Source organism: Rhincodon typus, chromosome 20 (genome assembly GCF_021869965.1).
Source record: "Rhincodon typus isolate 14 chromosome 20, sRhiTyp1.1, whole genome shotgun sequence".
In the NCBI taxonomy this organism is placed as follows: Eukaryota; Metazoa; Chordata; class Chondrichthyes; order Orectolobiformes; family Rhincodontidae; genus Rhincodon; species Rhincodon typus.
This window is the reverse complement of record NC_063351.1, coordinates 48,691,511-48,716,968: the sequence shown is the minus strand read 5'-3', so window position 1 is coordinate 48,716,968 and position 25,458 is coordinate 48,691,511. Positions and strand designations below refer to the sequence as shown.

Here is a 25,458-nt window from a genome sequence, read left to right as displayed (position 1 = left end):
AATCCCAAAGTTTCAGTTTAATCTGAAGTTCAGTGAGTCTCCCACATTTCCTGGGTAGGTAGCTGCTCCTGTCCAATCCTGGGCAGTGGTGAGGGATTTCTGCTGTTCCAAGAGGTAAATGTGTGCTCCCAATGGGGTCCTGGGCACCAGTCGTGGCCTTGAGCGTTCTGGAGGGTCTTGTGGCCATTTTGGGGTTGGGCCTCCATGATGACACGTCACCATGGGGTCAGCCTTGTTCCCACGCTGGCCGAGCCTCGGTTCCAGGTTTCCATGAGGTCGAAAAGGTCAGACCTGCGAGAGGCCAGAAGGCGTCTGGACCTGCAGCTTCAGTGTCAGCAAAGTAAGTAAGTGCATACGATGTGGCCCTGAGCACTAGACTCATTCACAAGCACTCAGAGGAATCTTGCAATCAATCTGGTCAGGCCTCCTTGATGTCAGGTCACTGTGATAACTATCGATTAGTGGTGCAGACAACGCCCTGATTCTAAAGGTAGGCCTCAAAAACTGTTTTTAAAAAAATCACCATGGCTACAGGAATACTTTCAAGCCAAGCATTAAGTTTAGACACACAGAAAACCCATAGGCTACTAACCGAAAAACCAAAAACCAAACTTGCAATAAATTATATTAAATATATCTAAGATATAAATCATAGTTTCCATCACAGTATTGTGCAAATATGGAATGGGTTTCCACAGACATGGTTCAGTTGCCTGTTTTTATGAAGAACAGCAGAGATATGAGGAAGGTAAGTGGCAATTGTAGAAATATCAAAACCCTAATTGATATTTTAAAGTTTTGAGGAGGTAGGGTAAAGGAGCTTAGAATTCTTTAAAACGGGGGACCAAGAAGAGGTGGAGGGGAGGAGCAATATCAGACTTGTGATACTTGGATTCTAGATGGATGCCTAACACCTTTCGAGCAGATTAAATTTGGACTCTACATTTCATGCAGTAGCCAATGCTGCTACAGATACGATTTTAGCTTATGAAAGATTTCCTTAGAGAGAGAAGGAAGTGCTGGGAGTTTGAAATAAAATTAATTAAATGGAGAAAGCAGGCAAAAAAGAAATCAATCAGTATTTGTAATGGACTTGAATTAGCTTAGAACAGGTTTTGGACACATCAAAGAAGGAATGAAACAAAAAGCTCAATTCATCTGTTCCTGTCACAGCTTGTTCTGCTCACAAATATTGTTTTCTTTGCAATGATGAGCTTATGATTCATCCAGTTTCTGGCACATGTACAAAAGCATACATAACCAAAACTGCAGCAGATGGGAATGAACTTCTCACCTGGCACAAATCCTCATTAGAATTCATAAAAGAATTAATTAGTTCTATACAATGTTACGGGATGCAATGTTAACTCAAATTTGTTCATGAAATGTAATCTTGGTTTGACCTGGAGGCGTTGATGGGAAGTTCATCACTTTGTCAAGATAATATGGAGCAGTTTACAAGTAGGGAAGGAGTTGAGGTTATGTTTTATGTGTATAATGTAATAATGATCCATTTTTATCATATTTAAACAATGTCCTTGAAATGGAAGGAAAAGTAAGTGAATTATTTTTGTTTTGCTCTTTTGTGAAGGACTGAACAATTATAGATAGCTTCGAAGTTAAACTTTTAATTTAATCTTGTGTGTCAGTAAAGTGACTATAGAATAAAAATATACAGGTTTAATAAAATCAAGTAATTTAATGAGTTTACAATAAGAAAGTACTATTTACACAAGCTATGGTTTATAATCCACTGACAATGAATATGAATACTATGTTCAATTAATCCACTCCAAATAGCCAAAACAATTACACCTTTCAAGTTCTTTAAAGGCAGCATTTAAGGTATCAGAATTAGTACTTTTCCAAGAGCATGGAACAATTGCAAACAAATCAGCCATAAGAAAAAGAAAGTTTTGGACTTTTTTTCCTCTAATTTTCTTTACTTCTGCAGATGTGTGCCGATACTGGAGGTGCAGAACACCCAATTAATGGCACTGTACATTGGAAACTTAACATAAGTTTATCAGAAAGGAATGTGATTAAGATTTTGCACGGTGAAGCAATGCAATTCTACACAAGAAGCACCAATTTGTAAAATCTACCTTGTGCACTTTATGGAGTGCTAGAGGCAAGGACCTAGAAGTTAGGCACAGGTATCAGTTAAGCACAAAGCACATATGGTATTTAATCTTGGGCTTCATTGCATTGACACCACCTTAGCTACAAAGTTCACTGGTGAATTAAAATTGCGATTTTGGGTTGCTTAAATTTACATGGGAGGCAGCTGCAAAAAGGGATAATACTTTATTATTATTGTATTAATAAAATATTATATTAGCAAGAGTTAGGCTTGTAGAGACATAATCTATATTCACGAAGCTTGAATTATTCAGAGTAGAGTACAGCCAAAAACTACTTTATTATTTAATCAAAGATGTCCAACAAGTTCAGGAATAGTGCAGTTGGAGTCCACCGTATGCATTACAAAAAATTCCAATTCATGAAAATTTTCCCCTTGTTTTAATACTTTACAGTATGACTGTTCAGTACTCCCATGTTTAATTCCACATTCAGACTACAGCTAATTGAGAGCAGAATAAACCCATAATTTCATTAAAAGATTATTACTGCTGTGGTGATCTTTGACTCAGAATTAGTGCTGTAAGGAAAATTTCTAACTTCTTTTGAAGGCCCATGAAATTTGTAATCGTTTCTAAGAATGTTTGAAAAGGGCTTAAGAGTTTGCATTAATTGTGTAGGGATCAATTGTAATTTTCTTGGATAATATGAATTACTGGTCCATGTAATCTGGTGATTTGGAATTACCAAATGTAAGAATGTTAAGAAACAGAGTACTGTTATAAACTGAAAAGGAGAGTTACAAATAAAAAGGAAAATTACAAATGGAGGAGCTAAAGGATGCAATTGATCAGTGCACAGATGAAGAAACAATGAGAAAGCAAATACAGACAGAAAGAGGAACACAGAGATCCTTGGGAGGTGAAGCAAGTCACTCTCAGGAAGAGGTCAGTTTTCTGTTTCATGGAAAAGGAGACTGGAGCTTTTGGAGATACTGTGACAGCTGGTTTAAAAGGTCTCCAAACAGCTCAGATGCTGCTGTAGCAAATTGCTACAAATGCTGGAATCTATACTGAAAACAAAAAGTGCTGGAGATCACATCGGGTCAGGCAGCATCCATTAAGAGAGAGCAAGCTAACGTTTCAGGTCTAGAGTTAGCTTTCTCCCCAATCCATTGTTTATTGGTTTAGAGTTCCTCTGAGGATATCATAACACTTCGTAAAATAGGGAGTTAAATTACTTATTAATATAAATTTTAAAATATACAAATAAAGTGAAAATGCTTCTAATTACAGTTAATTATTCCACTGAAAATACAATGAATGAAGAAGAAATGCTGCCCAATCCATTGTGATCTCAAGCATTTCTTGTTTTCAGATGCTGCTGGGCTTTTTATCTAGAAAGTGACAAAACTGTGAACCAGAGTGTTATTGGTTGTGCGGTTTGGGGGGAAGGAACTCTGGGAAGCTATATCATGAGGACTGTCATGACCCTGAGGGGTTTGGAGAACAGTGCCTTGCTCTACTTGGAGGTTTTGTAAAATGGGACTGAGAATGATTGTACAACCGGCTGTAGAGGACATTGTTCAGTCCACTTTTAAATAGAAACACTGGTTTGTAACATGTGTCTTTGTTGTATTGACTACTTAAATGGAAGTTTACCTTTCCATTTGCAGTATATTTTGCCGGTATGTTTAAATTTGTTACTTCTAATTTCGGTTAAAGCAAGAATTAAGTAAAATGAAATCTTGTTGGTTATTAATTTCTTCATTTGTGTGTGTGACTGTGTGTGTTGGGGGGCAAATTGTTTATTGGTTTAGAGTTCCTCTGAGGATATCATAACACTTTGTAAAATAGGGAGTTAAATTACTTATTAATACAAATTTTAAAATATACAAATAAAGTGAAAATGCTTCTAATTACAGTTAATTATTCCACTGAAAATACAATGAATGAAGAAGAAAAAGAAGGCAAAGTTTTTTAATGTTGTCACTGGGGAATAATACTGTTTTGTGATTCACAGGATAACATAATAGGCAGTTATACTTCTAGTTAGGCAACAAGATTATGGGTGGTATGAGACTGTGAACCTTATGCCAAGAAACAAAATTTAATTGTTGTGGAAACATTTGGCAAGCCTGCCTCCACCACTGTTCTAAGTTACAATTATGCTACAAAGTATTTTTTGAAAAGTCCCTTAAATACTATAGCACAATCAATGCACAAATAGAAATTATTTTTCAGAACCATTTTCAATATATCCCTGAGGCTATATAAACACCTACTCCAACTCAATCTTTAGTAGGATTTGAAAACTGCTATGCCTTACCTCTGAACCAAAACCTTTTCATTCAAGAAGCCTGATCAGATTTCATATTCTTTTCAACATTTATGTTTTCTGTGCAATGATCTATGTTCCTTCACCTGATTTGCCAGTAAATATTACAGAGGAAATTTAGCCTCTGTGATCTGTTTACCATAATGTTCAATCAGTAGCTCAAGGAATAGTTGAGGAAAATAGCACGGCTGCATTTAAGACAAAGCTACATAAAGGGATGAAAGGGAAAGGAATAAATGGAAATGCTCAGAAGGTTAGATGAAGTATGTTGGAAAAGATCCATGTCTCCCCCATGAAGGAAATCACTTCCAACAACCATTCCTCTCCCTGAGTTACCCAAGTTTCTGTCATGGCCACAACACCATAGTTCCAAGTACCCACCCATGCTCTAAGTTCATCCGCCTTATTTCTGATACTTCTAGCATTGAAGTATACGCATCTCAAACCATCTCGGTGTCCACAATTACGCTCCATCAACCGCATTTCTTTATAAACCACCTCTCACTCCCTGTTGTGTCTGTTGGAAGGCTGAATACCTCATCCTCTGAATTACAAATCGGGTTCCCCACCCCCTGCCAATCTAGTTTAAACCATCCCGTACAGCTCGAGCAAACCTCCCTCCCAGGATATTTGTGCCCTTCCGGTTCAGGTGCAACCCGTCCTTACTGTACAGGTCCCACCTTCCCCAAAATGTGCTCCAATTATCCACATAATGGAAGCCCTCCCTCCTACACCAGCCCTGTAGCCACATGTTTAGCTGCACTGTCTCCCTATTTCTTACCTCGTTATCATGTGGCACTGTTAGTAATCCAGAGATAACTATCCTGTTTGTCCTGGACTTCAGCTTCCAACCTAACTCCCTGTACTCGTTTTTCACATTCTCAGTCCTTTTTCTCCCTATGTCATTGGTACCGATGTGTACCATGACTGCTGGTTGCTCACCCTCCCCCTTAAGGATCTTGAAGATACGATCTGAGACATCGTGGACCCTGGCACCCGGGATGCAACATACCATCCATTCATCTCGTTCACGTCCACAGAACCGCCTGTCTGTGCCTCTTACTATTGAATCCCCCACTACAAGTGCTCTCCTATTCTCCCCACTTCCCTTCTGTGCCACAGGGCCAGGTTCGGTACCAGAGACCTGTCCACTATGGCCTTCCCCTGGTAGGTCATTCCCCCCCCAACAGTATCCAAAACAGTATACTTATTATTGAGGGGAACGGCCACAGGGGATCCCTGCACTGCCTGCCTATTCCCTTTCCCCCTCCTGACAGTCACCCACCTACCTTTTTCCTGCACCTTGGGTGTGACCACCTTCTTATAACAAATTTATAACAGTTTATAACAAAGCCATTTTGACAATTAATGTCCAACCAAAGTTTAAAGACTGATCAAAGTCCAGCCATATATCTTTCTAGTCAGAATTTTATTTCAATGTACATATTATAAAACTCAGCATTGATTGACTGTTCAACGGTCAGTCAAGTCCCTATTCAATTATCCCTCAGGCAAACCCTACCAATGATATGATAATACTTGCCACCTCCTGCGAAAGGTGGTTAATTTCCTGGTTTGAGGGTTATCAAGATCAAAATGCATAACTAATACAAAAAATAGAGTGGTTTGAAGGGATGCCTGTTACTTGGTGAAGAATTAAGTAAAGAATGCGTGCAGTCTTTAAAATATAACTTAAAGTCTGCACAAACTCTCAAACATTTTGGTGCTCTTTATGGTGGTTAATGTTACATGACAACAATGACAACTTGCATTTATATATCATCTTTAGCATACAAAACAGCCCAAGGTGCTTCACAGAGGCAAGACAAAAAGCTGAGAAAGCAGCAGTCTGATGTTAATGTACATAAAACACCACCATGCCACACACCCAACACACCACCTCCCCAACACACAGACGCCCTCAAGGTGTTTGGAATGACTTTGTACATGGAATAAAGGTTTCTGACAGTGAAAGGAGCTATGAGAAAAAGTGACATATAGAAATTATCTTAAAAAGGTTTATTAGATTGCGACTCATACTTTATGGTGCTTGGTTGGAGATTTATTTCTACCCTAGTGAATTTTTTTTTGTCTGTAGTTTTGCCTCACTGAGTTTCACGGACACTGGGACTTTCGCTTCAGTGACTGCAGTGTTGTCTTCACAACAAAGGCTCACTTGATGTTAACAAGCATATTCTATTGGCCAGTTGACCATGGTTACCAGCATTTGTCTGTATCATTAATGTCTAAGCAGAGAATCAATGGGTTCACACAGGGAGAAAACAATACCGCTTTAAAATAATCTGGCCAGCCTGATTAATCAGTCAAATACCCTTTCAAACGCATTGTCTGACAGAGAGTGACAGCTAAACTTGGCTTCTGCCTTGATGCAAGCATTCAGAAATCAGCTATGCCACGAGCATTTTAGTATTGTACCATCACACTTTTTCTTTTCACTTTCTCTGAACTAAGATGACGAATACATTGGTCAGGCAAAACACAAACAGTTCTCCTCATTCTCTCCCTCCCAATCTGATAACTATTATAGTTTGTCGCAGCCAGTGATGAAATCCTTGAAAAGTTTATAACAAAGCCATTTTGACAATTCATGTCCAACCACAAGAACTGTCAGACTGTAACAAAATAATCCATAAATTGGATATAGCTGTAACATCAAATCAACCAATGGTAGTTGTGACTCAACTTGAGCCAGAGGTTAATGGGCTTAAGTTTCACTGCGTAGTTTTGAATGTAAAGATGAGCGAGTGCTATACATTTGGAGGCAATGTCATTTTGGTGAGGGGCAAAATCTTACCAGGCTCCATGCAGCATAGGTTCTCATGAGATGAGTTGCAGAACAGGGCAAGATATTTGGAAAATCCAATCTCAACGAAAAAATCATCTTCCCACACCTTGCTCCCTCTTTTCTCAAGCAGCATGGCGAGATTCTCACTAGTTTCCAATATATGCTCGTCATTGCTTGTAAAACACCTTGTTAACAGCCTAATTTACTGCAAGTTGTGGTCTTATCAAACTCACCATACAAGCTAGCCATTGGGAAAACTTAACTTGGAAACCAGAGCTGGTTTTGGTTGGTTCAGCTCACCGTTAACTCTAAAAGACCTTGATGTTGGACATGGGCCACCAATATCTCTCACTGCACATTCCATGCCACCAGCCACGTGTACGTTACATCCATGACATTGGCATCCAACATGTGCCAGCCTCCATCAATCACATGGGACATCTCTGATCCACCTATAAGTTGCTCCTGTACTTCAATGACGCACTTGGGCTGCATTGGCAACTACCATGTTACTTCTGCAGCAGCAAGGACAGTGTGCGCTCAGGAATATGCACCCCACTTCTGCATTGGTCCAGGTTGTAACTTTGGGCTCTTTACTTGCTTCAATGGTGCTCATTCATTCTGAATCTACTTGGATGCATACAGCATTCCTACTTTGTCAACATATGCTTCTCCCCCTCAGCCAAAGTTGTCAGTTTCATATTACTGCTGTCTTGCTGTGCCATTTAGCACAGACCCAAAGCCAGGACCTTTAACACAGTTGTCAGCAGGTCTCCAGTCCAATCAAGAAGATAGCATTTGCTCAGGGAATCCTAGCATATTAAGTCAAGGACAGCCTCTGCTACCAGTCCAGGCCTGCTCAGGGTGGTCAGAGTCAAAACCTCTGCGAAGAAGGGCTGAGAAGCCAAATGTCAGGCAGCACACCACCTGTCTTACTCCTTCTGCCCTTTTGTGAGTTGTTTTCTTCATGGAATGAGAGAGGTACAGGAGATGAAAGTGGATGGTGCACCTATCACTGTCGGTGCAGGTGGGGAGATTTTCTAAACAAATGAATAGGCCACACACAGGGCATGTAGGATCAGTGATGTCTCAGGTTGGGGTGTATAAGGGCGAGTGAGGGAAGATGTTTCAAGCAATACTGAGAGTATTGCGGCAGGAGCCTTGGTGGGAGGTGGGTGCAATAATAGAGACAGAGTGAGTATGAAGTATCAGAAAGAAAGTGGTGGCAGTTACCCTGCTGGAATGGAGAGAGTTATTGACCTTCTTTCCCACAGTTCTGGGCATTCCTGCAGACAACTGAGACTGCTCTAACTCTGGTGGCAACCTTGAATCAGGCCGGCCCGGTGACACCTCTGCTGGTCTGAAAGAAGAGGATGTCCCACATCTGCATCACCCTTTCCACAGGAGCTCCAGGTCCACTGATTTTCCCCTGCCTGCCATGTCCGGGAACCATGCAGGACAGCTCCAGACTGACAGTGCTTGTCTGGGTGTACAACAGACTTTTAATGATGGAACCAGTGCCTTGGGTGGTGGTCAATTCTGGGATTTCCTATGAGTGTGAGTTGATTCAGTAATGTTGTGTAGAACAATGGAATGGAAATTGGATGAGAAGCTCACCATAAGGACTGAAACATTAATTAATGCAACAACTCTGCTAAGATATAGTGAGAAAACTCACTTGGACCCATGGTGAAAATCATTCCTTCAAACTCATCGCGACTCAAGTTGCAAAAAATAATAAGGTTTAGCCCAAGATGTTAAACTGAGGCTCCATCTGTCCTCACACGTGAAAGTTAAAAAGAAATCCCATGGACGTATTTTGGAGAGGTGCAGGGGTCTGTCCTGGTTAATATCTATCCCTCAATCAAAACTTAAACAGACTAGTCATAATTACATCGTTCTTCCTGGAACCTTGCTGTGTACAAATAGGCGGCAAATTTCATACATCACAACAGTAACTTCGGAAGTATTTCATTGGCTGTAAAGCATTTTGGAATATCCCGAGGCAATATATAAATGCAAGCTCTTTCTTTCTTTGCAGTGAACAAGACGACATTATCAGTCATGTCGGTAGTTATCAGCTGACATTTGGCCAGCCATCCATTTGAAAACCTATTTCCAGCATAACACAGGAGAAGTTGCTACAAATTCCCCATTTATTCAGAAAATACTATTCCTAATTCAATTACTTTTCTTGCTTTCCATTTTAATGCTTACAATATTATAATGCAAGGTGACAGAATGTGGTAGAAAATATGATAACATTATCATATCTACCATTTTATTATGCAGTATAATGCTCAGTTATAGCTAAAGGGAAGCATTATCTATTTTTAAAACTTAAAGAAATAATTTATAGCATGCTGAGTGTCACTGCTGCAGAGTTTGCTAGCATAACGTATTCATTCATATACATGTGAGTACTTTGGAAAGCAAATTTAGGCACAATTGATTGGTATCGTAACTTTAATTTCAGCCAGACTTAGCAATTTTTGAGGGATTCTTTCAAATAATGCCTTTGGTGTGTTAAACTACCAATTATTCCACCCACAAGCTTTTAATATAATTTCCTGTGCTGCAATTATTCCTGACTACGTAGTCAGGTAAAGACACCAGAAACAATAAGCTAAAACCAAATTCCAGACTGCATGCTTACGGCTTTCAATAGGTCTGTGCTTATCTTTTTGCCAAGGAGCGCATGGTAAGAAAATTTACCTCTGAAAAAGTTACTGTCTCTTCATCAACAAAGCAACTTTTTCGAAATCATACTTGCTGACCTATTTCCAGCATTATGTAAGTAGAATTTGAAAAGTCGTGACACTTTGATTTTAACCTAAAAGAAATGAAGTGCTGCCACTGAAACCAGAGGCTCTGCAATGTGACTGCAAACTGGAAGCTTTCTGACTGGCTTTTCCTCATGTACAGACAGTTAGGAACAGGAGGTGTCTATTTGTTTGCTTGAACTTGTCGTGGCGTTCAAGTAAGAGGACATTGGTACCAGTCCTACAGCTTTTACAATTCCCATTCTCCCCAGAATTGGGCACAATGCCTCAAGAATCTAAATTCTTCCCTCCTCCAGCATTTCTCCAGAAATAATTTCACATATTCTATTTTCCTGTTCCTAATCTTGCTAATACACACTACTGGGAATAATCCTGAGATTACTGCCTTTGAGGTTTTATTTTTTAATTAATTGCTTAACTCCGTATATTCTGCTTGTGGGACCACATCCCTCTCTTTATCTATGTTGTTGATACAACATGGACATCGACATGGACCACAGCCTCTGGCTGTTCCTTTCAGAATATCCTGCAGCTGCTCAGTGGCAATCCTTGACCTTGGCACAAGGGAGGCAACACTCACCTTGGTGTAACTCCTTTGGCTCCAGAAATATCTATCTATTCCACTTCCGATAGAATCCCCCATCAACTTTGCTCTTGTACTCTTATGGCAATGTCAGTTTACCAGGCAAGGCCAGGGAAAACACCAGTCTGCTAGGAGATGTTGGATATGGGGTTGAAGAAGGGAGTAGCTGTCAAAAGGATGTGGGAATCAGCAAATGGCTGTAGAGTTGGGGAAGGGTGTGAGGACCAAGTGCCTACAAAGGGGAAAGTGGAGAAGTGAGTGGCTACCCAAAGGGAGAGGGGAAGAGGAGAAGGGAGGAAGAGGGAGAAGAAGCATGTTACTGTAAAGGAGGAGATGGACTGAGGCTTCCAAGGGAAGTGAACAACTTTAAACCTGTTAACAAAGAAATACTCAGCTAACTGGAAGCCAGAAAAAGTTGAAGTCACTAAAGTATTAAATTCTTTGCAAATTAATATGCTCTTTGTGAAGTGTGTGTTAGTTATTTATAAGAGTTTTTTTCATAACAAGAATGCTCTGCCAACTTGCTACGCAGTGTGCAAACATATTCTGATTTTTTTTTCAATCTAGGCAAGGATTTCACTATTTCTCAACTCATATGAATGAGTTCCATTGTGAAGTAAAACACTTGACCAAAAAGATTTTTTACAGTAAGTGTAAATGTGTTGGAAATGGAAAACCTAAAATATGCCTATTATGAAATGACTGCATGCATTCTTAATTGATTGTGTAGGCTGTTTGCATAATATTCTGAACATGTACTCCACCTCACCCTAACTCAAGAACTGAAAGTGTTAGTATCAATGGGATCATTAGCATCTCATTTACCAGTCCCACTTTGTGAGAAAATCATTTAACAATGATGGTTAGTTAACTCCCTGTATTTCCATCTCCTTTTAAAGAACCAAATCACTTCCTTGGATGAAGTGCTATCATCCTCTGATACATCCATCACATTAGTGGCTATTCATTGTGACAGAGCATTGTCAACCAGCTACTTGATGGTGGACACATCAAAGAGAGAGGGGGAAAATAATACCCAGGCTTCAGTGCTATCCTGGGTCATCCTTTTCTGAAGAACGATTTTTGAAGAAGGGTCTAGGCCCGAAACGTCAGCTTTCCTGCTCCTCTGATGCTGCTAGGCCTGCTGTGTTCATCCAGCTCTACACCTTGTTATCTCATCTTTTTCTCATGTATCTTCAGCAGATATCATTCCCCTTTTTACAACTGATTACAAGAATTCACCAGGAACTCTCCAGCCCTGATTCAATAATTATAGATTCACCACTCCAAGAAAAGATTATATCTGGTTTGGGTACTTCAGGTACTCACTATCTTAGGTTATTATTGCCCAATTGAAGTTGCTAACTAGCCACAGGTGAGACTTCATTGATGCCAAACTAATCACAGCACTGATTCTGTAGAAAATGCTTTACACAAACACATGTAATGCAGACAAAGATACTTCACCTCTATGTATTTACTCAACAAATATCACTGTCATTGTGTTTCTCACCAAGCTTTGGAATACTGTTTCAAATTTTCAGATGCAGCATATATTAGTGTAGTTTTTTAGATTTATACACAGCAGTTACAAGTGGAATGACTTCTTAAAGTGTTGTCTTGTCTTCAGGTTGAGCTGAACATGGAATACAGTTCAGCAGCAGCAATTTTGCAAACATGACAGTCCCCTCAGTCAAGGATGTTCTGCTACACTCGCAATATGGGAAACGTCCGTCATGTATTCACTTATACAGTTAGCAAATTCATAGAGTGCCAGAGCCATTCAATTTCTCTGTTACTCCATGGAACTCAAACAACAAGATGAAGCCTTGTATTTTTTGATATTCTTAATCAACTTGGGTAGATGTGGTATAGCACACCTAAGGAGCAGATTGGAATTGAACCCAAAATTTCTAGCTCGAGGCAGGGTCACGACCACAATAGTCCTAGCCATGCAATTTGATCAACTGGGCTGATTTGATAGAGTCCATGTCATTATTATGGAGTCATACTGGTCCATCTCAAATGCTGGCCTCTCCATGAATAGAATTTGATTTAATTCATTTGCGAGGTGTGAGCGTCGGTGGGAAGGCCAGCATGTATTATCTATTCTTAATTGCTAAATAGTTCATCCTAACAATGTCTGGCTGGGCTGTTACTACAGGGAAGTATAATCTGACAATGAAAAAACTGTCTTCAAGATGGTTGCTATACTTACATTAGGTTTACACCAATTCAGAGCCCCATCATTATGTCAATAGTTAGCAAAACTAGATTGCTGGTTGTGAAGTTTCTACTGCTGTCATGGTACTTATCTTGCTGAGATACAAGTGAACAACATTGAGCAGGAGTAGGCAATTCAGCTGCTTGAGCCAGCTCTGGCAGTTAATACGACCATGACTGATCTCATTTTGGTCTCAACCCTACTTTCATGCCTGCTATCCGTAACCCTTTAACCTGTCACTAATTAAAAATTTGCCTATCTCTTCTGTACATTTATTCAATGTCCCAGCATCCACTGCACTCTGGCGGAGTACATTCCACAGATTCATGACCCTTTGGGAGATGTAATTCCTCCTCCACTCTGTTTATAAATTACATAATGCGATGCGTATTGCTACGGAATGAAAACACACCAAAAGCCCAAGAGCCCCTGTCCAGGAAGACTTCACCTCTTTTGTGTCTCAAGTTACATACTGATATGTACATTAGCAGGCCTTTTGATGTTGTGCAATCTCATTTGACAGCACGATTAGCAGGTAAGGCATGTGAGGATCAATAGCCCAAGACCCATTACACCAGCACTGGCTTATTAACTACACAGTTTTAAACATTTTCAGTCCATTTGACTTTTCTTTTCCACTTCAGAGCAGATGTGACAATGGACAGTAAAGGACAGTTGGTTCAGAAATCGTGAGGAGTAAACGTGCCTTTTAGAGATACGGATGTTGGGAACAAAAATTGATATAGGCTGCAGTTAATTGATATGGCCACTAACATAGGTTTCACAGCATTCAACTATTTGGGAAATTACAAGGCATTTTGTTGTCTCTGTTGGAAAGAGAATAAATGTAAAGCTCGCTTGTAAATGTGATTTCTGTGTTATGATACTGTTACCATTTTAAAGCTGGAAAAATTATCCTATCCCCCTTTGGCTCCCTGTTGATTGCAATGGAGGATAACTCAATAATATTCAAGCTATTGTAGATTGCTTCCTAAACTGTTATCAAAATCCCATCAGCATTAAAGTTACCTATCTTTAATAAAGCTGATATCTCTCTCAGATTTCTATGGGAGGTTTCACCCAGTATCTTCTTCCAGTAGCATCTGTTGTTTTCAATCTCTTAAAGCATTACGCCTACAGCTACAATTCTAATGGGAATTTTCAGGGTTCTTTTTTTTCCATATGCGTGGAGATATGATAAAAGAAATGCCAATCTCAAGGGCTTAATAGAACACACAGAAGTGATCTGTGGGCAGGCTAGATAAAAGACTGGTTTTCAATTACATGCTGGTAAGAAGGGAATTGTACATTCAAATTAAGCAATCCATCTGATATCCTTAATAAACTTGCAGTCATCTTCTCCATGAGATAGAACAGAACGATATTAGAGCTGATGTTTTGAATAAATATAAACAAGGACATACTGGCATATGCAGTGCACCCATCCAGGCCAAATGTTCAGATTAATTTATCTTCTTTAAATATCAGTATTGTTTAGTGAAATTAATTTGAAACATTGGATTCATGGCATAATGGAGTTGGATGTTGGAGCAATGATTACATGGAGCTATCAACTTTACAGTCTATATATTCCCAAGTTTTAATGTTTCAAGGTATCCACATATTTTCTCCCAGATATCACTTGAAAAGTGATATTCTGCAAACTGGCTCAACTGTCATAAGCAGCAATTAGGGAAATGCAAGGATTCACAAAACTATTCATTCAAGATATTCCCTGTTTCAGAAAATCTTGACTCACTTCTCTTGTTTTTAAAGCTTTGACTGAAGTTTCATTACAGAGTTAATCATCCTAGAGATTGCAAAAAAAACTATACTGCAAATGTACACAGCTTGATCAGGTGTGAAGGTTATGAAATCAAAGTGGGTAGATAGAGCTAAACTATAATTCAGCTATGATCAGGCTGAATGGTGAAGTAGACTGGGAGGACAAAGACCTCCTCCTGCTTAAAAATAAACAGAAAGGCAGGTTAATATTTCAGGTGAGCAAAGGCTCTGGACTGAGAGGCACTAGCAAGAGGCAAGATCAGCTTCAACCGTCATTTGAAAACAACATGGATTATAAGAATTCCATTGGAACAGGCCCAAAATGCAGCATCAGATATTGAACAGAAAAGCAGGTTCAGGACAGGGAAGGTCAGCACAAGAGAGGCTACATATCAGAGGGTTGGGGAGGGCAAGAGACCACTAGCTGTAGGGCACAGCCCAGGGAGAAGATACATTTCAAGGGTGGTAGGGGCTTAGGGAATGAGAGAGGCTGCTCTAAAATACATTGATAGGATTATGTGAGAAATTGTATTAAAATGAATGATGCTAAAGGAAATTACATGCCCCATTAATTTACCAGTATTAAAGGGAAACAAAGTTAAATAAGGCAACTTACTCTAGCATTTTAAAAAAAAGCCATTGGGACAAAGCTGTAACCATGTCAGCAAGTAGCTGTTTCTGAGCTTTCTGCAGGTACAACATGTTTAAATTATGCATCTTCCTCTCCTTCACTGTAAAAGATGATCATGATACTAGCCGGAACGCAACAAGTTTCAGGTGCTTTGTGTTTGAAGGTGGCTAATTAGCCCAATTTGAGCAAATTTAGCATATTGGAGGCATTTTTATTTTTGGTGCAGAAGAGGTGCTTGCAGGTTTGGATTTGCAAAGCTCACATTTCCTGTGCTATTGTGACTCTGTTCGATTCTTAGGAGCTGATGCTTTGCTGAGACAACTGTGCTATGCATAGTGATCCTTTACTAGACTTTGCCATGTCAGAGATATTTATATTCTTGTAGATGATATTGGTCCTGTCCATGGCGGGGAATGGGTCTTTAGTTCGGGTGAGCACTTGTCATAGGGTTGATGTGGGCTTGTGTGCCACTCTGATGCCAGCGGTCGTAGAAGTCTTGTGGTGAGTTCTGACGTATTCCTGATGTAGGGTAGTGTGATGAGTGTGTCGGGGCGTGTAGAATCTTTCTGATGCCTTACCTGTAGGCATCTCCTGACCCAGTTCTTTGGATATCCATTATCCTTGAACACTTGGAAGAGGTATTCCTCCTCCCCTTGGCATAGTTCCATGTTGCTGCAGTGTGTTGTTGCCCTTTTCAAAACTAAAGACCCACTCTCCGCCATGGACAGGACCAATATCATCTACAAGATCCCCTGCAGAGACTGCGAGAAACACTACATCGGACAAACAGGAAGGAAACTAACAACAAGAGTACATGAACACCAACTGGCTACAAAAAGACATGACCAATATTCACTCATCTCAATCCACATGGACAAGGAGAACCACGACTTCGACTGGGACAACACCAAGATCCTGGGATAGGCTAGGCAGAGACAAGCATGAGAATTCCTGGAAGCATGGCACTCCACGAAGCATGCTATTAGTAAACACATTGAACTCGACCCCATATACATTCCACTACGGAGGAAACCCGGAAGTGAGGCAATCCATCGCAATGGACCCCAGAGTTTAAAAAACCAGACGGGAAAACACACCGACGCTTCATCAGAGGCTGCACTGATGATGTTACCAAGCACGGTAACAAAACATCTGCAGAACAACAAACCAGTTCGGCGAGCCAACCAACCTAAACACCCACAACCCAAGCTACAGATCTACTCCATAAACCTTAGAATGGGTCAGGTTGTAGCCATTGTGATTAATACACAAGGTAACTTGTGGGGGAGAGAGATAGTAGGAACTGCAGATGCTGGAGAATCTGAGGTAACAAGGTGTAGAGCTGGATGAACACAACAGGCCAAGCAGCATCAGAGGAGCAGGAAGGCTGACGTTTCGGGCCTAGACCCTGCTTCAGAAAGACTCTTTTTCTGTTCTCTTGTTAACTTATTGGGGAGATATCTAAAGTGGATTTATGGTGCCTTTCCAAAGTCATAGCACAAGGTTGTGACAAATCTTTCTCCAACCTGCATTATCCATTGTTTGTATCAGTATTTTTGACTTGCTGCTCCTCACATAAGTCCACTACTATGCCTGTGCCCATTGGCTTTTAAGCTGTGTGTACTGTAGTTATCATTTCTCTACAGAACACACACTCAAGTGCAGGGTAAATGATGTTTGCACATGACCACCAATTATTTGCTGTCTGGCATACTGTGGAAGTTGTGTAAAGATCATATCTGCCATAGTAGCACAGCACTATTCGTATCAAAGATAGACAGCCATTAATCCTTCCTTTGTCCCAAAGAGCTCAGAGATCATGGACTGCTTTAAGTTTTAACCATAACACAGAATGACAGAGTATGAATTTCTTTACACTATTCTGACATGTGGTTTGGGTAGCACCTTCTCACTCCAATGTCCGAAAGGACAATTGAGTTATTGTATATATTGCTATGCGAGTCAATCATTCCACACTTAGGAGAACCAAATATTTTAGAAATTTATAGAATCCCTACAGTGCGGAAACAGGCCATTCGGCCCAACAAGTCCACATCAGTCCTCCAAAAAGCATCACACATAGACCCATTCCCCCAGCCCATATTTCCCATGGCTAACACATCTAACCTACACATCCCTGGACAATACAGGGCAATTTTAGCGTAGCCAATCCACCTAACTTTCATATCTTTGGACTGTTTTTGGACTGTGGGTGCAAACTGGAGCACCCAGAGGAATCCCACACAGACATGGGGAGAATGTGCAAACTCCACACAGACAATCGCTGAGGGTGTGTTTTAGATAAATAGTGCTGTTATTTCATTTTTGGCTATGGTCACTGCTGAACTTCTTGTGAAGACTGCAACAGCAGTGCCATCCTTAATTCCGCAGTCTACAGTCTAACAGCTGATTTAATGTGATATTCCTGGCACGGCTCTTCTTGTGACTTACATGTTGATAGTGGTGTTGATCTGAACTGCCTCAAGAATTGCTGTATCCTTACCTGATTGTTTCTCCAGTTCTTCATTCAGCAACTGGTACAGATTGATCATAGCCACTCCTAATTTCATCAGGCTCAGCATCTCCATCCAAAGAAGAAAGACTCATCCTTCACAGCTATCCAAGGCAATTTGGGTCTGGTATGGGCATTTGTTTTATGCACTGATGGGATGAATGCGTGCTGGCGGACCAATGTTTGTTGCATTTATCCAATTCCCTCTTGAGAAGTTGGTAGTGAGCTAGCTTCTTGAAATGCTGACGTCTGTGTGATGTACTCCCACAGTGCTATTAAGTACAGAGTTCCAGGATTTTTTTTTTATCCTGGACGAATAAAAGATTTGTGACAATTTTGCAAAACAGGATGGAGGGAGACTTGGAGGTGGTAGTTCTCCCAGGCACCTGTTAACCGTGCTGTTCTCATTATACACGTTGTGGGTACGGTCAAAGAAGCCTTGGTGAGTTATACCGTAAGGATGTCACACATTACAGCCATGGGGATCTATTAGGGACGGGAGTGAATCTTTAAGTTGATAGCTGAGGTGTCAATCCAAAAGACTGCTTTGTTGGCGTGCCAATTTTCTTGAGTGTTGTTGGAGCTACATTCACCTAGGTAAGTTTTGTTTTATTCATTCATGGGATGAAGGGTACGCTGGCAAGGGTAGCATTCATTGTCCATCCCTAATTGCCCAGAGGGCAGTTAAAAGGCAACCACATTGCTGTGGGTCTGGAGTCACATGTAGGCTTAATGCCCCTGAAGGACATTAGTGAACCAGATGAGTTTTTCCTGACAATCGACAATGGATTCACAATCGTCATTAGATTCTTAATTCCAGATATTTATTTAATTCAAATTCCACTATCTGCCATGGCGGGATTCAATCCCAGGTCCCCAGAACATTATCTGGGTCTCTGGATTAACAGTCCAACAATAATACCACTAGGCCATCGCCTTCCCATATAGTGAAGACTATTCTATCTCACTCCAAACATATACCTTGTAGATGATGGAAAGGTTTTGAAGAGTCAGGAGTTGAGTCACTCACCAGTCCATACACAATCTCTGATCTGCTGTTGAAGTTACAGTATTTATATAGATGTTCATGTTCAGTTTCTGATCGATGGGGAGCTCCAGAATGTTGAGAGTGGTGGATTTTGTGATAGCAGTGTCATTGAATATCAAAGAGAAATATCAGAATTTCTCTTAGAATCAGACAATATTTATAGCACAGAAAGAGTTCACTTAGTCCATCAAGTCTGTTCTGGGCAGAAAATGAACCTCCCAGCCTAATCCCACCTAGTCAGGATGGCACAGTGGCTCAGTGGTTAGCACTGCTGTCTCACAGCATCAGGGACCCAGGTTTGATTCTATCCTCAGGCGACTGAGTGTGTGGAGTTTGCACATTCTCCCAGTGTCTGCACGGGTTTCCTCCAGGTGCTCCGGTTTCCTCCCAAAATCCAAAGATGCAGGTTAGGTGGATTTGCCAAGCTAAATTGTCCATAGTGTCCAGGGACGTGCAGGCTGGGTTCGTTAGCCATGGGAAATGCAGAGTTACAGGGACTGGGTGGGTCTGGGTTGAATACTCTTCAGAGGGTTGGTGTGGACTCGATGGGCCGAATGGCCCGCTTCCACACCGTAGGGATTCTATGATTCCAGCATTTGGTCAGTAGCCTTGCAGATTATAGCACTACAGGAGCTTATCCAGAAACCTTTTAAATTAGCTCTCATTTTGGAGATGGTAATTGCCTGGTTTTAGTGTATTGGGAATGGTAGTCACCCACTTATCAGCCTTGGTTAACTATATCCAGGTCCTACTGCATGCAGCCATAGACTGCTTCATTAATTGAGGAGTTCCAGATGGAATTGAACAATGCAATCAACAAATATCACAATCCTGACCTTATGATTGAGAGGGGGTCATTGATAAAGCACCTTTAGTGAAGTCAGTGCTGCTAAGCTGCTACCTGTTACTTTTTGCAAGACACTGCAGAATAGTTATGCGGGCCTTTTATCCATTTCCAAAATGACCATGCATCACCTTCTGCTGAATCACGTCATCCAATTAACCTCAGCTCAGTGCACAAACTAACTGATTATTACTTCTCTTCACTGGAAATATCAATTATTTTCTTGTGAAATATCATTAACAAGGTGTTAATAGGCTACTGATATTGCATACAATGTCGTCTTTACTTTCTCCTCAATTTACTTTAACAAAATAATTAGAAAAGATGGAACACATTGCAGAGCACTAATATCAGAACCAGATGCTATTACTAGACTTTACTCCTTTTCTATCATTTCAGACCATTACTGAAGAAATGCTAACCTTAATGCCCTGTGGAAAATAAAGCTATAGGTTATTTTCTCACAACCAAATTTTAGTTTCACACACAGGGTCCATGTGGAAGATAAATACATTATGGATGAAAATCTTGAGTGTTCAAAAGTCAGACATACTGTGAGCATACAAGTAAACACAATACTATTGCATAAAACTGGTTCCGTTCATTCACAGAAACATAATATAGATTCCCAAATAAACAGTTAACAGATATAACTGAGTGTTTAGGATAAATTAACAGAATAGGGCACTATTTGCTGTCAAATGTAACTAAAATATTGCCAGAAAGTTCTACCTATCCCGCCAATCAAATTCAATTCCCTCAATATGCCTTTCAATTTAACCATTAGATAGTGAGCTGCTTCAATATATAGTTTTATTAATGTGCTGAACTTTCAAGAAGTGAGACTTATTAAGTCTCATATTTTGACTTGTTTTTATTTGACCCAGTTCCACTCAATGATGTTTAGCAGCTCTCTGAGAAATTGAGAGAAGGAGCAAGCATCCACCTTAGATTGTCAGTTGTGGTTCAATTAGTAACATACTCACATCTAAGTCAGAAGCTTATGGATTCAAGTCCCATTCTAGAAACCTGAGCAAAATCTGGGCTGATATTTCAGTGCAGTACTGTAGGAGTGCTACGCTGTTGGAGGTGCTATTTTTCAGGTGAGGCATTAAAATAAAACCCTGTCTGTGCTCTCAGGGCAGCATCAAGTTTCCAAGGTACAATTCGAAGAAGAGATGAGAAGCTCTCCCAGTGTCCAGCCCTCAATCAATAGCATGAAGAAAATTGACCATCTACTCATTATCTCAGATAACAAGGTGTAGAGCTGGATGAACACAGCAGGCCAATCAGCATCAGAGGAGCAGGAAGGCTGACGTTTCGGGCCTAGACCCTTCTTCGGAAATGGGGGAGGGGAAGGGGGTTCTGAAATAAATAGGGAGAGAGGGAGAGGCGGATAGAAGATGGATAGAGGAGAAGATAGGTGGAGAGGAGACAGACAGGTCAAAGAGGCGGGAATGGAGCCAGTAAAGGTGAGTGTAGGTGGGGAGTTAGGGAGGAGGTAGGTCAGTCCAGGGAGGACGGACAGGTCAAGGGGGCGGGATGAGGTTAGTAGGTAGGAAATGAAGGTGGGGCTTGAGGTGGGAGGAGGGGATAGGTGGGAGCAACTTTTTTTTGTACCCTAATTCCTTCTTGACTCCACCTGCAGAAAGAATAAAGGAATGGGATTGGGCAGTAATGGGCTTTGTTCTCCTTGTCACTCTCCAAAGGTAAACCATCAGAAATAATGAAAAGCCAACAAAATGAAGCTACATATTAGATAGCCCAAAATATGATTCTAGCTCAATTACAATGGCTTAAAATATCTTCTTTTCTTTATATATAAACTAAAGTTGCTAACCTTGGAATGTCTGGTATAAGTACCATTGCTTCCTTAGGAGCTAACAGTACTCTGAGGAAGTGCAACCTTGCCAATTGGTTCATAATTACATTAATATTTCATACTTAGCCAGCTGTTCCTTGCGTTTCTGATTGTGATACTTCTTTTTTATATTCTGCAGTTCCTGGGCTAGTCGTTCAATCTCATACTTGTACTCCTGACTCTGTGATTCAAACATGTTCAACTCTGAGGTCAAGGCCTATCAAAATAAAATTGAACAAAAGATCATGACATTAATAAATAATTAACTTGTGGTTTCATTTCTTCAAATGATTATCAATTGTTATAGAAGGTTTTGTCAAGGCTATTTGGAAATGACTATTGTGACAAACTTCCATCTGTCTACTCAATATGAGAAATCATATTAATTAGCAAATAAACAATGACAATGAGAAGATGAAAACATTGTGGAGTATCTTAAGTGCTTCAAAACTCATCAGAGGTTGTAAGTTGATTGATTGACTTATTGTTAGGTGTACCAAAGTACATTGAAAAGCTTTGTTAACAAGCAGCACAGGCAGATCATAGTAAGCAAGGATGTACAGATGAGAGGTTGTAAAAAGACTTAGACAGAGGCATACAGGTTACATTGCACGAGCGTGTGTTAGGCAAGATCAAGATGAGCAAGATCAGTATTATTTGAGGTTAGAGAGACCACTCATCAGTCTAATAATGGCCCTGAAGAGCTGTTTCTGAACCTGCAGGTGCATGTGTTCAGGCTTCTGTATTTTCTGCCTGACAGAAGAGGTTGTAGGAGATCATTACTGGGGTGACTAAAACATTACAAATGGTAAAAATGTATCACTGTCAGCTATCAAAAACCTATGAATCAGCAACTGTGTATCAATGACCTAAAAGTTTGGCCTGAATCATCAAAGAGGAGCCTCTTTACGCAATGAACAGCAGTAGCTTAAGATTGTGATCACAGCTCCAACACCGACTACATCACCCAGAAAAATCCTATTCCAAGCAATTCAGGACAAATTGTCTCATGAACTACCTATGAAGGTGGCTGCATTATTTTGACTTGGAAGAGGATGGTGTCTTCTCAACAGAATTTCTTGCAGAGAATTACTTGAGCATCCAAATGCAAGTTTCCATTTCAGATGGAAAAGAGAGAGAAATTGTTTGCCCCTCAAACTATATTTTCAGAGAACTTCAATTGCCAGAAAGGCAAGTGAGAAATTTGTTCAAACTCATTTTGAATCTTATGATAAAAGAAAAAGGCTATTCCCTTGAGTGTAAGTAATTTTTGCATCTATACAGTGAAAGATCAATGCTACAGACTTAAAACTTTTGTGAAAATGTAATTCTCCCCTGAATAACCATAAATGCAATGCAGGTATTTGAGGACAGGAGAGGTCAATGAGCACAGGTTGCTGAGGAGGGTTTGTCGAGAAATAGCTGCAAAACAGGCAGCAGTTTACTACCGTATCACTATAAACTCCACAATGGAGCTTCGAGTGCATTGTGTTATGTAACAAATATGAGATTTTCAGCTGGATGAATCCCTGTGACAGATTATACAATGTGCACTTATGCACTCATTTCTGGAACAGCACAATTCCAATAGCATCACCTCCTGGTCTGAGGAGGCAGGAATAAAGTGCACATCACTCCCCTGATGGAAACTGCTGCATACAAACAAACACTGCACATCAATTATTCTGCTTTAACAGGTTCTGGATGTAACGCAACACATCAGAGCCTCTGTGTACATAAATGTCATCTTGCTAAAACTCAGGACAGATGGAAAATTACTTTGCTGATCAACATGAAAGGAAGACTCCAGGCTAATGTCGACATTTAACTAAATAAGAATCAACAGTAGTGTCAATAAGTCTGACAAGTTCTCTATAGGTTTAGCTTCATTTCGGATTGACTGGTAAACAATGTGCTCAATTTACATCTTCAATGAAGCTGTCAATAAATCTGTCTAAACCAAAATGCCATGTTTTAGGCTGTAAAGGAATAAGGTGCCAATCATTACCCATACCTCCTGGTGGTGGTGCAATGACTACAAGATTCTTGCAAATATTAGACAGTTTTTGAGCATGATATTTCGATCTAGATTGACTCATACAGCTATCTACTGTGGGTGAAATATGTACATTATATTCCCTATGAAGCAATTTTTAGCCTGCAAGAAGGCTGGCTGACATTAATGATGAGTACTGCTTTCTTCGGTTCCAATCTGCAGCCAGAGGTATCCTTCTCAAATCCTTTTATAGTTCTTCCCTGTCACGTGTACTTGAATAAGTTTATCTCAAGCAGAAGTGTCAATGGCAGCATCAGAGGAACTGGATGTTGGAAGTTACTGACACTAACTAGGTTTTGAAAGAAATGTACTGTTTTAATACAGTACAAATCATCTCAGTCCAGTGTGTGAAAAGACATTAGAAAGACAAATGCTGTGACTAATGCTCTTCAAAGATTGCGATAAGTTTGGTTAATCCAATGACATGACATCCAGATCAGATACAATCTAACTGAATGGTGGAACAAGCTCAAGGGGCTGAATGGCCCACTCTCATCCCTAAGCTTCTTGTCTACAACATTTTACCAGAACATAAATGTTTATTTTAAATAGATTAGCACCTCTATTAAAACAGCAGTTAATCTTCTTACTTCCAAATGTGTTAATCATTTGGACTCTAATATTCAAAAAATCCTAAATTCATAGCAATAAGGCCGAGCCACTACTCTAAAACAGAAGGGAAAACAGCAGGTTACAAATCCTAATGCAGGGTAGCAATCCAAAATGTTAACCTATCTTTTCTCTTTCAGATGGGAGACAATCTCCTGAATATTTTCTATACCTTCTGTTGTGGCATCTGCAGTACTTTTGGCTTTTCTTTCCATCCTTAATGATAAACTGCACCTTTGATTACTATTTCACAAGAATGCTGGACACACAACCAATATGTTTCAAACTTCCAATGTGCCATGTGCAGGTTAATACCTTTCGAGAGTCATACATTAGCCATTGCAGCAACAGTCATTAATGATGAAAACTTCAGCACGTAAATCAATGTTACAAATTAAATCGGCTTCAAATGTTACACTTAACAGTTTAATGACAGAAGCAGAATTTCTACACTAAAGATAAGAATTCAATCTAGGAAAGGGTATTCCAAGAATAGCAAATGTTCTGGGGACCCTCAAATTCAACTTTATAATATTAAAAACTCAATTTTGCATTAATAAAGGTTGTGAGATGGAAAAGAAATGTATCTTGTGAAGTTGTAGAATGAATCTCCTTTTCAATACCAGCTTTACTTGTGCTTTTTTATGTCAATGATTTCAGATTGCTATCACATAGTGATCCTCCATCATTGTCGCTAGAAGGAGAATGAGCCGCTTCTCTGGACCCTTATAGGTTATCTGGCATGATCACAGCCCTTTATCATGCTTGGAAAGATGTCCTGTATAGATTGAAGGTCAAGCAAAGCTACTTTGTCATTCTCATAATGTCAATGCACGAACCGCAGTTTTTTTAAAACCCTGCTTAATCCAAATATATAGCCCTTAGACACACATAGGAAAAGTAATGGCTAAAATAATTTAATTAACATTAGGATATCTGGCTTTTTGACCTCCAATTAATAGTAGCACAATTCTCAATCTAAATAGTTGTCTAAAAGTTGGCTGTGGAACAAGACAGAATGAAAGGTCAACAACACAGTAAGCAGCTTTTACATTATTTCGCCAATAAATCAGTAGAATAGAAAAAATAATGCTGTGACAGTGGGTCAAACCATCAGGTTGTCAATGACAGAGGTTACCGCCTCACTCTCCATCCTACTTCCTGACAGACTCATCCTTCAAGCTGTAAGTACTAATTTATTTTCCCTGAATGAAGAATGAAAATTATGCACATGCATCTTTGCCTTTCTACAATTCAGGACTGGATTCCGAATGCTTAAGCTGATATGCCTAACTCA

General features: G+C 40.0%; 1 protein-coding gene across 1 annotated transcript in view; it reads right to left on the bottom strand.

Annotated features, from left to right (window-relative positions):
* cfap58 (cilia and flagella associated protein 58) overlaps positions 1 to 25,458 on the bottom strand; it is a 169,144-nt gene that overhangs the window by 50,277 nt on the left and 93,409 nt on the right. Inside the window, exon 16 of the mRNA XM_048608992.1 lies at positions 21,580 to 21,713. Within this exon, the coding sequence (XP_048464949.1) occupies positions 21,580 to 21,713 (134 nt within the window). The remainder of the gene's footprint in view (positions 1 to 21,579; positions 21,714 to 25,458) is intronic.